We start from the raw sequence: 17,697 nt of genomic DNA on the forward strand, positions 1-17,697 counted from the left end.
ACAAAAACAAAAAAAAAGGAATAGTTTGATCATTAATAATGTACTGGTGGAATGAATTAGGGCAAATACATTCAATTGAATATATATTTTCCAGTTGTATCTATAAAATGGGAACTGATTTTACCTAATGCTGTATAAAGGAGATTGATCTGCAGATACCCTATAAATATGAAGTAAGATGAGAAAGTATGTTCAGCATATCATTGTTTCTTTAGATGGGAATGATTATAAGTATGTCTCTGTATCCATGTATGTATATATTTGCAGTTATAATTTTAGAAATGCTCCTGAAAAATAAGAGATTATGGAATTAACAAGAATAAATATGGAAGATTTTAAAAAAAATATTCCTTATTTTAAGAATTTTACTTATGAACCATGTAAATATTTTCCTTTATAAAAATTTTAGAAAAATCCTTAAAACCTGAAATAAGCAACAAATGAACCTAAACACACGTTGATCTGGTGCATCATCCCGAAGAAGAGAGTTCCCTGCATCCTCCCCTGTTTCCTTCCCTTCGGCATTTCAGTATGAGGGTCGCTAAATCTCAGAAAACTGGCAATAGTCTTAGAGTCAATGCAGAAGCTACCTTCCCCATTATGGCTTAAGGGAAGGTACCCAGGCAAAAGCCTTGATCTTTTTATTTTTATTTTTTGTTTAAGTTAAACAATTTCTTTTAAAAACATGACTTATTGTATGTGTCTGGATGTTTAGTCTGTATGTAAGTCTGTGTGCTATGTGTATGCCTTGTGCCCAAGAGGCCAGAGAGGGCATCAGATCACCTGGGACTGGAGTTACTTGGGAGTGGCCACATGGGTGCTGGGAATTGAACCTGGGTCCTCTGGAAGAGCAGCCAGTGCTCTTTACCTCCAAGCCATCTCACCAGGTCCGTAATTACTTCTCTTAATTTAGGTTTCTCCATCTTTTTCTCTTTGCAGCATTATTAGGACCACAAGTGAGCCTGGGTAGTAGTGCATCTGCAGTCCCAGTGACTTGGGAGGCTAAGGCAGAAGGATCCCTCGAATCCAGGAGTTCAAGGCCAGTCTGGGCAATATAGCAACAAAATACAGGGACACACCAAATAAGCTGGTTCCTGTAGTCCTCCCTCCAGTCCCAGGTTCTTTGTTTGTTTGTTTTTCTTTAAGACAGGGGCCTGTGTACCTAAGCTAGCCTTGGAATGTCTATGTAGCCAAAGATGACCATGGACTTCTCATCCTCCTGCATCCACATTCCTGAATGCTGTAATGACAGATGTGTGCCACCACAACGTGGGTTTTAAGTCCCTGTCTGTCGGAACATGGCCCAAGAATGGAGTCCTGTAAGGAGAATTCTGAGTGCTTGTGAGAAAACAAAGAGTCTTGTGACCTCAGTTCCTTCAGAACACGGAATTGTTCTTGGAAAATGTTTTTGGGCTCCTCCCAGGTATAGCGAATAGGAATGAGTTGACTTCAGATTGTTCTTAACAACTGGCTATTATTATTTGTTTATATGCCTCTATGGAAAAACATGTTGCCTTGTTGTTGCTTGTGATTGTGATTGCACACTTTACTCTGGTGACACTTCTTACCTCTGTAACTGTCTGATGCTCTGAATAAAGTTAATTATTACATGAGACTTCAGTCCACCTTATTTATCTGCTCCATTTGCCGAGGGTCCAGAGACTCTAGAACAATGACACCTGTCTTTTACTAAGAAATTTCCAGCTTGGATGCCTCAGACAATGGTTCTTTCGAGGACAGAGTATTTTCAAGAGAGATGTGTTGTAATGATCCAGGACCTTTAAACACAGTAATCAGGATGGGGTGGCCTCCGAGAGAGAAGATTCTGCAACAGTGAACCAGCAAAGAAGAGTACAATGTGGGTCTGAGTCAAGGGAAAGGACAACACAGAGGGCCAGGGAAACAAGATTTGGCTCCAGTTGTCCACGCTGGGAAAGGGAATCTGTACTGCTTGGAAGCACTGAGTAGTGAAACGAGAAGCACTCCCATGTGAGCGTTCTGGTGCGTGCACGTCTGTGTAGTCCAGCTGTCTCAGGGCAGTCCGACTCTATCTTTTCTGGAGAGTGTTTTTCAGATGGGTTTAACCATGCTTTGCATTTCTCTCTTTCTCCCCCACACAGCCCCAATTTGTCCCTGTAGAACATTCTTCAGAAATGCTGGAAGACACCGGAGACAGAGCCCTCTGGGCTGGCTGTTCTAGGACTTCCTGGACACGATTCTTCTGGTCGGATGTGGGCAGACGAGGGAGGACAGTGGTGGTGGGATGCAGCTCTTGGGCATACTCCAGTTCTGTCTGCTCTTAGACGCTGGAATACAGAGCCCTGGCCTGTATGCCAGGAACATCTGCTCCTCCTGTCATAAAGCATCCTTAGCAACCACCCAGCCTAGGTCACAGATGGGGAGGACAGAGACCCCTGTCCTTGATGGTTCCTGGTACATTCTGTTCTGAAGACATTCAGGCAGGAATTGCAGCTAAGGGGTTTGAACCTCAGCATCCTCAGCATGGCTGTATCATACCGGGAGCCGCTCTCTGAGATGGTGGGAAAGCGCATGGTGGTCACAGGTGAGCAGAGTGTGGGTTCACTTTCTCAGCGACTGAAGTCATATTCATCCTCACATAAAGGGTTTGACAGTGAAATAATCACAGGACTGTTGTCTCATACAACAGTTGGGCGGGGCATGGACACCTCCTAGCTTCCAACAGGTCTTCATAGCCGCTGTCAGCCTACCAAAGCTAACTTTGACAATGGAAGGTCTCATTCGTATAAATTCATGATTAATGTAAGGCAAACTGCTTGATGTTCATAAAAAGTGTCTTGGTCACATTTTTCACTACTAGTGATTCAGATTTCTTGCATCTTTTAAAACTGGACATATTTCATGGATAAGAATCTGAGCAAAATTAGGCTACTTTTTAATGCCTTAAAATTCTAAGCATTATTCTACTTTTTCTGTTGTTTTGTTTTTTTGAGACAAAGTCTCACTGTGTAGCCCTGGCTGGCCTGGAACTCCATATGCAGACTAGGCTGGCCTTGAACTTATAGAGATCCACCTTCTTCTGGCTCCTGAGTGCTGGGATCAAAGGTGTGCGCCACCACACTAAGCTTAAAAAAATTTTTTTTTTTTGAAAAAGATGTGTTTTAAACCTCATAAAATAGTTGGATTGTGTTTTATTCTTTCAGTGATTTGGGCAGTGTGTGTGTGTGTGTGTGTGTGTACAGTTACAATCAAATCTAAAAAATAAAACATGACAAATAGGGCCAAGTCCTTAGAACATAAAGCAAATTTCCATTTTATTTCCTTTATTATTTTTTTTTCAAATTACAAGCCTATCTATCAACCTTGCAGAAAACATTTCGCTGCCCATTTACTGTGAGCACTTGTGAGTCTATCATCTCTCTCTCTCATCCTATCATCTCTCTCATCCGACTCGGTCTTGTAAGTCTTTTGGAGCCGACAGAACCACCTTGCACAGTCTAAGAGCTTGTGGAAAAGAGTGTTTCCTCCGCTCCTGGCTTGCTTCACAATGGGTGGAGCACAGCGACCAGACTAAGCGAGTACTGTGTCACCTCCCTCCACAGAACAGCTGGCTCAGGATGGGCACAAGACCCTCATATGGCCCAGGTAAATCCAGAAGTGACAGACCAAGCTGAGAGGCAGGGCCTGTGCTGATACACTCTTGACTGCCGTGGACGTGACTCTGAAGGAGCCAGGAATGCACACGGAGACTGGGGGCTTTAGCGCCCACATCAGAAGCACTGGGAAAGAAGAGGTTAAGGAGTGGTTCTGGGCATTCCCTCCTGCATCTGAGACCTCTCCTGCCGCTGAGTCTTTTTAATTAGTCCTTAGAAAGGGGGGTGGGTGGTAGTGGTGTCTGTGTTTTTACAGGAAATGTATGAACTACAGACATTTTCATATCCCTACCACGGCTTCCCCTATAATAATAATAATAATAATAATAATAATAATAATAATAATAATAATAATAATTTAGGGAGGTTCAAGATAGGGTTTCTCTGTGTAGTTTGGTGCCTGTCCTGGAGCTTGCTCTGTAGACCAGGCTGGCCTCAAACTCACAGAGATCTACCTGGCTCTGCCTCCCAAGTGCTGGGATTAAAGGTGTGTGCCACTGTGGCATGGTGACTTCCTCAATTATTCTACTTTCTGATGCTGAGGGCTGAATCCAGGGCTCTGTGAGTGCTAAGCACGGGTTTTTAACCTCAGCTCTCCTCAGGTAAGGACGTCTTGCTAGCAGGGTAACTTGTTACAGTTCATGGTCAACAACAACGCATTATTATTAGTTAAAATATTAGCTAAAATGCGCACTTTATTCAGATTTCCTAGTGTTACCTAATGTCCTTTTCTATTCCAGAAGTCTACCACATGACTTTTAGCTTCCCCACCTCCCAGGAGCCAATGGGCTGTGAACAATTTATGAATATCTTCTTGCTTTTAGACCTTGTCAATTTTAAAGAGTACATACAGATCTCTCTCTCTCTCTCTCTCCCTCTCTCTCTCTCTCTCTCTCTCTCTCTCTCTCTCTCTCTCCTCTGTGTGTGTGTGTGTGTGTGTGTGTGTGTGTGTGTGTGTGTGTGTGATGTAGGCTGTCTCTTCATTTGGATTTTTTTGTGTTGAAATGATAGTATTTAGGAGGGAATTCAGAAGTAAACTGACAGTGACATCATGTTATACAAATGAGCAAACTATCAACACACCTTCTACTGTGGCTACTGATCGTAGCTACCCGGTTGAAGGGGAAGTTGGTAGGTGTCTCCATTGTGATGTCATTTTTTTTCTCTCCTTCCACTACTCTGCAGCCTCTACTAGTCCTGGAGGCTGAAACATCTGCATGCATCATCTGAAACACCTCTGCATGAGAGAGCTGTCTTTTCTTCAACATCTTTTCACTTATTCACTCATGTATTATGAACGCATGAATATTCATCTTATTCTTTGGGCCGTGCTCGAATGCTAATCAGTTGATGGTGTTGCAAGTTGCTCAAGCCTTAGCCACTGTGCTCTTCCTGCTGTCTGCTGTGCCCACCTTGGAGTACATCAGTGTGGATGTGGTTGGTTGACTTGTATTAAGCTTTCTGTCCCTCCTGGTCCACTCCTAGAACTGAGTGTTCTCTAAGGAGCTTTGGTTTCTTTTGTCAGGTGCCAGGCATGATCATTGCTGTTAGAGAGCAGTTTCTTTGAGACAATTTCAACAGAACAAGGAAACATGTGTGTATATGCTAACGTGCATAAGCATGTATCTATAGATAATCCTGTGCAAAGCCGACAATCTGTGTCTATATTAAGCTCAAGATAAGTGAGTGTGTTTGAGACAGGCTCTCACTATATAGTCCAGGTGGGTCTTGAACTCACATTCCTGACTTGTTTGCCTTCTTGGAGTCTGTAACTGCTTCCCAGGGCTGTCTCTTACCCTGGGTTCATGGCTGGCTACATCCAGGGTCTTTGATTTGTGACTAGTCTCTGTCCTCAGATCCCCACGTCAGTTCAGTTTTAAACATTGTTCCCTTCCAACGTGGTGCCCAGCCAGTGCTCTCTGGGTTCTACAGAGGGACAAAACGGAACTCCTCTTCACTGACCACCCACCCCTGAGGAGTCACAGTCTTAGCAAAACCTGCAATAGGGTTTGAGGCCCCTGAGGGCTTGTGGGAAGAACTGCCAGGCTCTTTCCATCCAGGCCACCCGCTCACCTTTCTCATGAGGCTTCTGCTCGCCTCCCCTGCAGAGGGGGGCGGCAGGGGCGGAGGTGGGCTGGCTTGCTCCTGCTGCATCTCTCTTCTTCTCTGTCCCTCCCACTGCCCTGTTTTGAAGAGCTTCTTTTCTTTCTCTCTTTGTAATAAAGCTTCTGGTTTCTTTTAACGCCATTCCTATGGATTCTCTGAGAGTTTTAGATAACGCATTTTGAACACAATCATCCCCCTGCAGTTCTCTTCTCCATCCTCTCATCTCTTCGCACCCAACTTTGGCATTTCTTCCCTTTTGTTTTCCTTTCCCCAACAGGTCGAGCTTGTGTCGCCCAGCCCGTTCTGGGAGTGGGTTCTGTCCTGGCATGTGGTTGACCTTCCAGGGGTCACGTCACTTAAAAAAAACAAAACCAAAAACCAAAAAATTAAGTCTCTCCCAGCACCTATAAAATATCAATAGTCTTCCGCTAGTGGAGGGATTTCGTGCCCCCCTTCCTTCCTTTATGCTGGGGAATTGACACAGAGACCCTTGCCTGGCCAATGTGAAGAGAATTAGAGAGTGTGGAGTGCTCAGGCCTGAAGGAAGCCTCTCTTTTCTTACCCTGACTCTTCTTCCCTGAGTCACGTGGGGGCTGTTTCTAGTCCTCGAGATCAGTTTTAATCTTGGGTCTGACTGCAATCCTCTCCCCGCGGTCATTCTCGCCTCTTCCTACTGCTTATCTCTGAGTGTGAGAAATGTTTCCTCTCCACTGCCATTTGATTCAGGCCTAGGATGCAGAATCAGTGATTAACCTAGAGTCCTGTGGGGAAAGCGTCACCATCGGAGGGTGGTTCGTCCCGTCCTTGCAGCCCCTTGAGGATCTGACTTGCAAAATCTCCTCACTTCCAGCTGCTGAAGTCAGGGCCTCTTATTCTGCAACTCCTTTACTGAAGTTTTTCCTGCATCTGTAGTTTTGGTTTTCTCACTGTCTGAATACTACCTAGGATCTTTCTTCTCACACTGTTTTTATCGTTATTCATTAAATTGTCCCTCTGTGTTATAAATTTTAAGGGTTTTTGACAGACTCTTAAGAATACATCCACAGCACAGCATCACACAGAATGGTTTCAACTCTCTAAAAAAAATCCCCCTGCCTCACTTACTCATCTCTTGCCTTCTTCCCTTACATTCCTGGCAACTACTGTTATTTTCACTCTATAATTTTGCTACTAAGTCAGAGTTAGGTAGGAGGATCCCCTTATCCTATGGGATTGAGACCACCCTGTCCATTTATATAGTTAATGGACAAAATACTAGACCCTGCCTGAAAACCAAACAAAATGTAAAATAGCAAGCAAACCAACAATAGCACCAGAAGCACGTATCATAGCCTTGCCCACTCTGTGATGTCCCAGAGCTGGACTCACACATGTGTTGTTAGATCCACGTCTTTCTTTTATTACATGAATGAAGGGGCTTTCATGGTATGATGGATGATTTTTTTTTTATTATGGCTGAATAACATTACATGGCATGGTGTGATGGCTATTCTTGGTTGTCAACAAGACTGTATCTGGAATGAACTACAGTCCGGAAATGGAGGGCACATGGTGTTCTGAATCTTGAGGCAGGAAGACAACAGGTCTTTGATCCTGATCTTGAGGTGGGATGACACACGCTTTTAATCCAGATCTAGAGGCGGAAGGCACACCTTTAATCTGGGCCACACGTCTGTCTGCTGGAATCCTGTATAAGGACAATGGAAGAAGGAAGGGTTCATTCATTCTTTGTCTGCTCGCCCCCACTTTGTCAGCACATCTGGTCCTTCACTGGCATTGAAGCCTGCTTCTTTGGGATTCCAGTGTATACAGAAGACCAGCTGAGACATGCAGCCTCGTGGCACTGAGCGGTACTAGATTCTTGAACTCTCCATTTACAACCAGCCATTGCTGTATTAGCTAGACTACAATCCGTAATTCCAATAAACTCCTTTTATCATATATATATATATATATATATATATATATATATATATATATAGAGATAGAGAGAGAGAGAGAGAGAAAGAGACAGAGACAGACAGAGACAGAGAGACACACAGAGAGAGACAGAGAGAGATATAGAAACAAAGAGATTCATCCCATAAGTTCTGTGACTCTAGAGAACATTGACTAATACATGTGACAGGCCTTCCTTTTGCTAATCCATTCACCTTTTGAAGGCTCTCCTCCAGACTGGGGCACTTGTGAAAGGAGCCTGTGGTATATTTTATCTGTGTACTCCAATAAAGTTTATCTGAGGATCAGAGGAAAAAGCCAGCCACTATAGTAAACATAGAGGTCAGGCAATGGTAGCACACTCCTTTAATCCTATCATTCAGAAGGCAGAGATCCATCTGGATCTCTGTGAGTTCAAGGCCACACTAGGAACAGAACCAGGTGTGGTGGTACATACCTTTAATCCCAGCACTAACCATAAAGGTCTGGAGGTCTGTACAGGCAGATGGGAAGTGACAGAGCTGGGCAGGAAGAGGAAGTGATGTAGCTGCGTGGAGAGAGGAAATGAGATGGCAGAACAGAAAGGCATATGGCGTGGGTATACAGGGAGTAGGTTTCTTTGGCTGAGGATTTCCAAGTGGTGAGAACGTGGCTGGCTTCTTTCTGCTTTTCTGATCTCTCTGTTTTTACCCCAATATCTGGCTCTGGGTTTTTTATTAGTAAGATTGTTTAGCAATTCGTCTACAAGAGCCTTTATAAACATTTGCATTCATGCTTTTGGATAGACATTTTAAAATCCATTTGAGATATATCTAGGTGTGTGGTTGGTTGGTGGGTCAGGTGTTAGCTTCTATTCTAATTTGCTTTGTATTGTCGTGATAAACACTGTGACCAAAAGCGCTGCAGGGTAGGGAAATGGTTTATTTGACTTACACATTCCAGGTCATAGTCCATCACTGAGGGAAGACAGGGCAGGAACTCAAGGCAGGAACCTGGAGACAGGAACTGAAGTAGACAACATGGAGGGATACTGCTTAGTGACTTGCTCCCGAGGGCTTGCTCAGCCCACTTCCTTACACATCAGAGGGCCACCTGTCCAGCAGTACCCTCACCTATCACGGACTGGACCCACGCACATCAATCAAGAAAATGCCCCATAGACTTGACTACAGGCCAGTCTGATGAAGCAGTTTCTCAACTGAAGTTCCTTCTTCCCAGATAATATATGCACACACCTGGGGAAAACAAAACAAAACAAACAACAACAATAAAAACAACAAAATCCAACCAGTACGGCTTATAAAAAGCAGCAGTACAACTATCTTCTAAATTAACTCTAATTTTGCATTCCCATTCACAGGGTATGGGAATCCATGCTGCTCTGTACCATTGTAAGACTTTTAACTATCCTAATGGATGTGCAGTTGCTGTGTGAATTCTTAATTCTCTACCAGTCAGGAATATTGGGCATGTTTCCACATACTTATTTTCTGTCTCTGTTTTTGTTGGCGTCATAGATTTGAGTTTGGCCACTATAGAGTGTGTAGGGTAGTTTTGGTTTCTTATCACTGAGTCTTAAGAATTTTCTAGGTATCTTGGATAAAAGTCCTTTATATTAGACCAATAAAAATAAGAATTCTGTCCAGTCCCCTTGGGACATATGTGTGGTTAATTTGTAACCAGACCCACGAGTACTGTCAGGGCTGGAGAGATAGCTCTGTGGTTAAGAGTATTTGGTGCTAAACTGAGCAGCAAAAGGGGCAGGTTGCTCTGGTTGGGAAAGACACTGTGGAAGCAGGTGGAGATGCTTGAACAGTGACTACTGCAAAAATGCTAGCTAAAATAAGACCTAAATAATTTCTGCTTTCTAGTAAGAGCCTGATATAATTTTAAGGAAAACCTATTGTCCAAAATGACCATACCACGTACCACTGAGGCAGACAGGAACTATAACACAGGAAGGCTGCCAAAGCAAGAGAAGGTTCTGATGAACAGAGGCTCTTATTATACAAGAAGAGAGGATACAATTGATACAAGCAGTAGAAGTGTCCCCCACTCTTTTGAACTGAGGGACTTCTAGTCAGTAGCGTATACTGAGGGTCAACACAGGTTCCGTGTCCAAACAGAGACGGATGACAAAGTCCCGTGGATGACCACATTGTCTAGGGCTGTGGCTAACAGCCAAAGGTCTGGTTGAACCTTTCCTCCTATGGACAATGCAATAAGACATGGCCAATGAGGAAGTTTTCTTCATCCAAACCAGGTGGATGCCTCCAGGACAAGTTGACCAGCACCTCAGGCTGTCCCTTCACAGGCACAGAGTTCTTTAGAACTGTGGACTTCACCAATCACCAGGGAGTTCCATTCTGAAACCAGGGGGCTGGAATTTCATTCCATACTGGGACATGTCCATCCAAAGGGATAACCTGGTTAGAGACTGGAAAACTGAAATGGTGAATGAATTGTTGATGTCTGCAAAACTGTACATCAGACCACTCTCAGACCCCAAAGTCATAGGCCTTCTGGTCATTCGGAGGAGAGGGACACATCTGTATTGACCCTGCTATGACAACAAATAGGGATGGCCGGTGATATCCCAGCTAAAGAGAGCACAGGGCACCTCGGAGACCAGTTACACTAGGCTGATATTTTAAAGTTATGTAATATGTTTAATAGCCAGATATTTTAAAATAAACCTTGATGTGCATTTCAGCCAGTTTTTTTGTAATTGCTGATCCTAGACCTTAGAAACTTTAATACCATGTATATTATCATTAAGTCTCATCCTCCATATACCTTAAATAACTGACTCAGACCTTTGTAAGTTGTAAAAGCTTCCTACTTTTTTATTCTGTAACATATATCCATCTTAATCTTTATATATAAACTATTTTTATTAAAATACTTTTATCTTTAATCCTTATAATATTTTCCAATTTTTAAGAGATTTATTTATTCATGTACTTTATGTACATGAGTCATCTGTCTGCATGAACATCAGAAGAGGGAATCAAATCCCATTACAGATGGTTGTGAGTCACCATGTAGTTACTGGGAATTGAACTCAAGGACCTCTAGAAGAGCACTCAATTGCTCTGAACTGCTGAGCCATCTCTCCAGCCCCAACATTTTTTATTTTTTAGTACCATGAGATTTTAGAGTCATATAAAAAGATCTCCTTTTTAAAATTTTTTATGTAAAATTGGCCAGCATGGCCTGTTTATCTCTTCTTTTTTGTGAAGGAGTATTAACATTTAACTTAACAAATTTTGTTGTGATTGTTTAGGCCAGCATAGTTGATGGTAGGAAGAAACCAGTTGATTAACATAGAAGATGGGGTGGACGCCTGTACTGGATCTTGAAAACCCCATTTATTTATTTATTTATTTATTTATTTATTTATTGATTGATTGATTGATTGATTGTTTGTTTGTTTTTAAAGAGACTGTAGTTTGTTTGTTTGTTTGTTTTTTTAACTTTTATCGATTCTTTGTGCATTTCACATCATGCATTCCAGTCCCTCTTATCTCCCTGTCCCCTGGCATCTGCCCTCTGCCCTTGTAACCTCCCTCCAAAACCAAACTAGATTTAGAAGGAAAACCAAAAACCAAACCAAACAAAACAGGAACAAAACAAAAGAAAACAGAGAGAGAGAGAGAGAGAGAGAGAGAGAGAGAGAGAGAGAGAGAGAGAGAGAGAGAGAGAGAGAGAGAACTTGTGGAAGCTGCAGTGTGTCCTATTAAGTCACACAGTTGACCCTTTAGTCCATTCACTTTTACTTGTAAGCGTTCACTTGTAAGTGCTCACTGCCACGAGTCATTGATCTGGCTCCAGGCCTCTGGTTTCTGCTACACCACTGATAACGGGCTCTCTCTGGGGCTCCTCTTGGACATCCTGTTGTCTTGTGTTATGGAGATCCTGCAGTTTGGGATCTGTAGGTTCGTCCCCTTCACATGCTCCAGCAGTTCATAGATAGGGTAGATGTTGGGGTGGGCCAACTCATAGCCCAGGTTTTGGAAGCTGGATTGATCACCCTGCCAGCATCATCACTACTCACGTGAGCTCTCCAGCACTGCCTCGGCTAGCTCACCCAATACAGCCTGCAGCAAGGAACAGGGCCAGTTCTGCTCTCAAGTCCTCAGATCTAGCCCCCCCCCCCCTCAACATCACCAGGGCCAGCTCTACTGTTTTTCCTGGGCAAGGTGTAGGGCCCTCTCTCCTGATTGCTGTAGGGGGACTACAAGGGGGTGGCAGGATCAAGCTGTCCTGCTCTCTCATCCTCCAGGTCTTGGATCTGCTCACCTGCATCCCTGTCCACAGGGTTAACTCTAGTGTGCTGCCCAGGTGAGGTGCCCACATGTGGTGAGGGGTGGGGCCATCATGGGTAGGTAGGGCTAGTTTGCCTCTGTAGTGCCTTGTGGGGCCAGCTATCCCATGACCAGTGAAAGGCTGGCTCAGCAATGGTTCCAATGACTCCTGGTACTAACACAAACCATGGACATTATCATAGACCCCAGCTGCAGCAGGACCATGGATCCAGACATGGCCGTTGGCATCAGCTCAGCCCAGTAGTCATCAGGGCCCTGTGGCAGCACAGGCCACCCACATCAGTATGGCCCCTGGGCAGCATGGCCCTCAGGCACCAATATGGTCTTAGGTGGCTGACAAGACCCTGGGCATCTCCAGAGCCCTCGGTGTGACAGGAGCCATGGACATCACCCCAGATCCCAGCTGCTGCAGGGCCACTGATCCAGACATGGCCCTAGGCAGCTGTCCTGCCTGAACGACTCTATGACTCCAGGTAGCCACAGGGGCCACTCGGATCAGTAAGGCCCTGGCAGCAGCATGGTCCTCAGGTACTAACATGGTCTGAGGTGGCTGACCAGACCCGGGTCATCTACATGGCCCTCAGTGGTAACAGGAACCCCAGACATCAGCCCAGACCCTGGCAGCTGTAGGGCCATGAACCAGACATGGCCCTCAGCCCTGGCCCAGAAAACACTATGGCCCCAGATAGACTGAAGATTTTTAAATTTTTGTGGTTACACTTTTTTTTTTTAAATTTTTTTTTTGAAATGGATTTCCCTACGTAGCTTTGGTGCTGTCCTGGATCTTGCTCTGTAGACCAGGCTGGCCTCGAACTCACAGAGATCTACCTGGCTCTGCCTTCCGAGTGCTGGGATTAAAGGTGTGTGCCACCACCACCCGGCCATTATAGTTACATTTACACACACACATATATATGCACATATATATGTATATATAAAATATTCAAAGACACAGACATGAGTTATTCTTATCTAAAGGGAGAGCAATTGTCCAATAGGAAAAATAAGTTCTGGAGTAGGAGCAATCAACTCTGGTCATTCAGACCCAGCAGAGCTGACCTAGCAGCTCTTCAGATTTTCTGCTGAAATCTCTCAACTTCAAAGTGCTAGCTTTCTTTGGTTGTATGTTAATGTAAAGTATAGTGTAAAAACTAGGTATCAAAATTAAAACAAAACAAAATATTAAAATTGTAAAATACTTTTTTTAGCTCAAAGAAGCTGAGCCCATAGGGAAACTAATAAATAAATTAAAAAAAAAAACAAAAAACAAAAAACAAAAAATACTTGCTACTCTTAAAGTGAACCTAGTTTTAGTTCCCACCATCCACATAGTAGTTCACAGCATCTATAACTCCAGTTCTGACATCCTCTTCTAGCTCTGAGGCACTGCAGGAACTTGGTGCACACACATATATGCAAGCAAAACACAATCTTTAGGACTGCAGAAATGGCTCAGTGGTTAAGAGCACTGGCTCCTCTTCCAGAGGACCCAGGTTCAATTCTCAGCACCCACATGGAGGCTTACAAACATTGGTAATTCCAGTTCCTGGTGATTAGATGCCCTCTTCTGGCCTCTGGGGACACCAGGCATGTGTGTGGTACACAGATATACATGCAGGCAAAATACACATAAAATTGTAAGGAAGTCTTTTTAAAATAAAAAGATCACCGTATTTCCTAGATTTGCAAGTCTGTATTTTCATCTAGGTCTGACTGATTTTGAAGTCATTTTTGTGCCTATTACACACTGTGTTTCCATCAGTCAATCCAGCGCTTCCTTAAGTCAGTTTTAGTCTGTCACTGACAACCATGTAAGAGTCTTATTGGTTACTTAAGATCTCTTCAAAGTTATCAGTGTATGTTTAGTTTCATATAATTATGTATTTCAAAATTTCACCACCATTGATAAACTTCATGTTTTTGCACCATGTTGGAATATTATCATATTTATATTTATGCTTAAGTTAGAAATGTTCCATCTTTTAAAAATATGTGCGCTTTTTTGTTTCCAGGTTTGGTGGTTCTGGGACTTGAACCCAGGGCCGCACACATGCTAGGCAAGTGCTCTAACACTGAGATAGATTCCCAGCCCTCTTGAACACTTCATTATTTTTCTCTTTTCTGTTTTCTTTTATGTATGTAAATGCTTGTGTGTGTGCAACATGCATGTGCATATATACATGTGTGTGGAGGGCAGAGGTTAACATCCTGTATCTTCCTTGATTTTCCCCCATGCTGCTTTTTGAGACAGGGTTTCTCCCTGAGGCTTGTTGAAACAGCCAGACTGCCTGGCCAGGGAGCTCCGGGATCCTCCAGTCTTTTCCTCAGCCCCTCAGCTCCAGAGTCACAGGCACGTGCTGCAATGCCCAGCCTCTTATGTGAGCTCTGGGGGATTGAACTCAGGTCCTTATTGTATGGTGACCACTTTACTGACTGAGGCAGCCCCTAAACTCCTCTTTCTAATATTTTCTTATATTTATGAAGAGCAGAATTAGCAGATGAGATACAAACAAATACATAACTCTTATTAATGACATGAGCTTTAGGGAATTATGTCCAAAATGATGAATAATGTATTTAAGCTCACCAATATTAAAAAATAAAATTTAGTTATTTTGAATCTTTCATTTTAGCTTTTGAAATTTTATTATACATAAAACATGTCAATGGACTCCTACCTATCACCTGTAGTCAATGGCTAGCAAAATTTTGCCACAATTAATCAATGCATTGGTTTCTTCTACTAAACTATTTTAGAGCAAAATGCATATATATTATTTACATGTATCATTTTGTCCTCTCTAAAATTTAATTATCAAATTACTCTTACATAACCACAGATTAGTGTATCACCTAATACAATTAACAGTTATCCCTTGACATTGTTTAATAACTACTCCATAATTAAGTCTTCCTGGTTGTCACTCATTGTATGTTTAGGGGCTGGAAGGATGGCTCAGTGGATAGAGTGCTTGTTGAACAAGCATGGGGACCTGAGTCCAGCTCCCCAGCCCCCAGGCTTGGGGTGGCCATCTCTAACCCCGGCACTGGTGGAGGGAGTGGTCGGAGACACATAGATCTCGGCAGCTCTCTAGGCAGCCAGTGAAGCCAATCAGTGAACTCCAGATTCAGCGAGAGACCCTGTCTCAAAAAATAAGCTGGGGCTGGAGAGATAGCTTAGTGGTTAAAAGTGCTGGCTGGCCAAGTGTGAGGACCTGAATTTCAATTCCCAGAACCCATGCGAAAACTGGATACATGTCTTAGTTAGCTTTTTATTGCTGTGAAGAGACACCATGACCACAGCAACTCTTACAAAGGAAAACATTTATTTATTTTATAAACATATTGGGGTTGGCTTACAGTTTCAGAGGTTTAGTCCATTATTGTCATGGTGGCATGCAGACAGACAAGGCACTGGAGAAGGAGCTGAATGTTCTATGTCTTGATCCACAGGCAGCAGGAAGTAAAGTGAGACACATTTTCTCCAACAAGGCCACATCTCCTAATAGTTCCATTCCCTATGAGTTTATGGTGGCCGATTACAACCAAACTTCCACAATAGTTACTTGAGTGCCTGTAACCGCAGGGTCATTATTGGATAATGGGGAATGAAGTCAGGAAAATCCTGGAAGCTAGAAGGCTCACTAGCCTAGTGGGCCAACTATCCTGTGCAATGGAAAAACAACAAAGGATCCAAAAAGGGGAAAGGCAAGACCAGCTCCAGAAGTTATTTCTGACCTCCGCATGAGTGCCACGGCCTGTATGCACCCACATTTACACAAACACTTGAATGCGCGCACACACACACACACACACACACACACACATACACACACACACACATACACAATAAGGTGGAGAGAACTAGGGGAAGGCACTTTACCTGGATCTCTGACCTCCACATGCATGCCACACCCTTGTGCACATGCACAAGCACAAATACATGACACATACGTATTTCTGCCACTGACTGTGAGAATGAATATCCAGAGAAAGCCTGCACATGGCGCACAACTCACTCTTGACGGTTCTTCTATGTCCTTCCGGTGCTTTCAGTCTCCTCTCCTTTTTCCTACTAAAGTGTTGCAGAAACTGGGTTGGCTGTCCATACAAACATCTCAGGTTCTAGGCTCGTCAGCTGCTCCCTTGTTACGACATTTAACTTGACACTGTATCCGGTGTAAACTGAGTTTGCACCAAGAACCCCAGTTACAACCAGCTTCCGCTCTTGCAGGGATATTAGCATTATGCTGTCATTTAACTCTTGAATGTCTCCCAAATGTCCAAGTGAAGGTCCAGTTCACGGAGTGGTACAGTTGAGAGGCAATGGGACTTTTAACAGGAAGGGCTTAAATACATGATATCAAATTTTATTACAGAACCATAGCAATAAAAAAAATGACAGAGCAATAGAACAGAATTTTAAAAAGCTATGTGTAAGCTCACATAACTACAGTCCTGCATGTTTTGGCAAAGACTGTGTAAAAGACATACATCGGAGAAAAGACAACTTCTTCGACAATGATGCCGGGGAAACTGGATAGTTACAGGTAGAAGAACAAAATTGGATTTGTAGCATATAAAACCAATCAAAAAGAGATCAAAGTCTTCAATCAAATTTTGAAACAGCTAGCACATAGGCAAAATACTTAAAAATATAGGCAAGAAGTTTCTGGAAAGAACTCCAGTAGCACAAGGAAATTCACAAACAGGATCACATGATTTGGAAGAGCATCTGAACAGTGACAGAAACAATCACCAGAGAGAAGAGGCAGCCTACAGAATGTGCGGGGGTGTGGGGGTGGTGTCTGTCAACTACTACTCATCAGGGGGAGAAATAATGAATATGTGTGTGTGTGTGTGTGTGTGTGTGTGTGTGTGTGTATGTGTGTGGTATGTGTATACACACATATACATTACAAAGAATTGTACATTTTAAACACTCAAAATCCAAATTATTTGATCAATAAATAGCCTAAAGAACAGAATAGGCAGTTCTCAGAAGAAGAAATGCAAATGTCCAGTAAATATTTCAACATCCTTAGCCATCAGGGAGATGCAAAATACCACATTCTTTGTTGAGATGGGAGAACCCACAGGGATGCTAAGGCACGCACGTGGAGCTCAGAGGACAACTTGCAAAAGCTGGTTTTCTCCTTCCACCATGTGTGTCCCAGGGATCAAACTCAGGTCATTAGGCGTGACAGCAGATGCCTTTAGCCACTGAGCCATCTTACTCACCCAAGTCTTTGGTTATTGAGACAGGATCTCGTTATATAGCCCCAGTTAACATGGAATTCACTATGCACCCTCGGCTGGCCTTGACTTAGCAAAATTCCTGTGCTCCATCGCTAACTGACACTTTCTGCCTCAGCCTCCCATGCTGAGATTGCAGGCATGCCCCACCACGCCAACCTTACAAATATATTCTTTACTTCAGATTTTTCTTCTCATGGATTTCCACTTGGCACGAAATAAAGCTAGTTGTTGAACGGTGAATACAGGACATTGAAAAAGCACATATGTGTATGTTGTGGTTACACCTGTAGTCTCCAGTACACCAGAGGCTGCAGAAACAGAGGCAAGAAGATCGTGTGAGCCCAGGGTCTCAAAACGAGCCTGCGCAACATGGAAAGACCCATTCAGGAAAAAAAAAAATGAATAATTACTTAAATACAAAAGCACAATAACAG

The 17,697-nt window shown here is 43.3% G+C and overlaps 1 protein-coding gene across 1 annotated transcript in view; it reads left to right on the forward strand.

The window, feature by feature from the left end:
* Positions 1 to 2,380: 2,380 nt before the first annotated feature.
* The window catches only part of Spmip2 (sperm microtubule inner protein 2), a 129,988-nt gene continuing 114,671 nt past the window's right edge, over positions 2,381 to 17,697 (forward strand). The window contains exon 1 of the mRNA XM_015999594.3: positions 2,381 to 2,563. Within this exon, the coding sequence (XP_015855080.1) occupies positions 2,503 to 2,563 (61 nt within the window). The 5' untranslated portion in view covers positions 2,381 to 2,502. The remainder of the gene's footprint in view (positions 2,564 to 17,697) is intronic.

The sequence above is a fragment of the Peromyscus maniculatus genome, chromosome 6 (assembly GCF_049852395.1).
Source record: "Peromyscus maniculatus bairdii isolate BWxNUB_F1_BW_parent chromosome 6, HU_Pman_BW_mat_3.1, whole genome shotgun sequence".
NCBI lineage: Eukaryota > Metazoa > Chordata > Mammalia > Rodentia > Cricetidae > Peromyscus > Peromyscus maniculatus.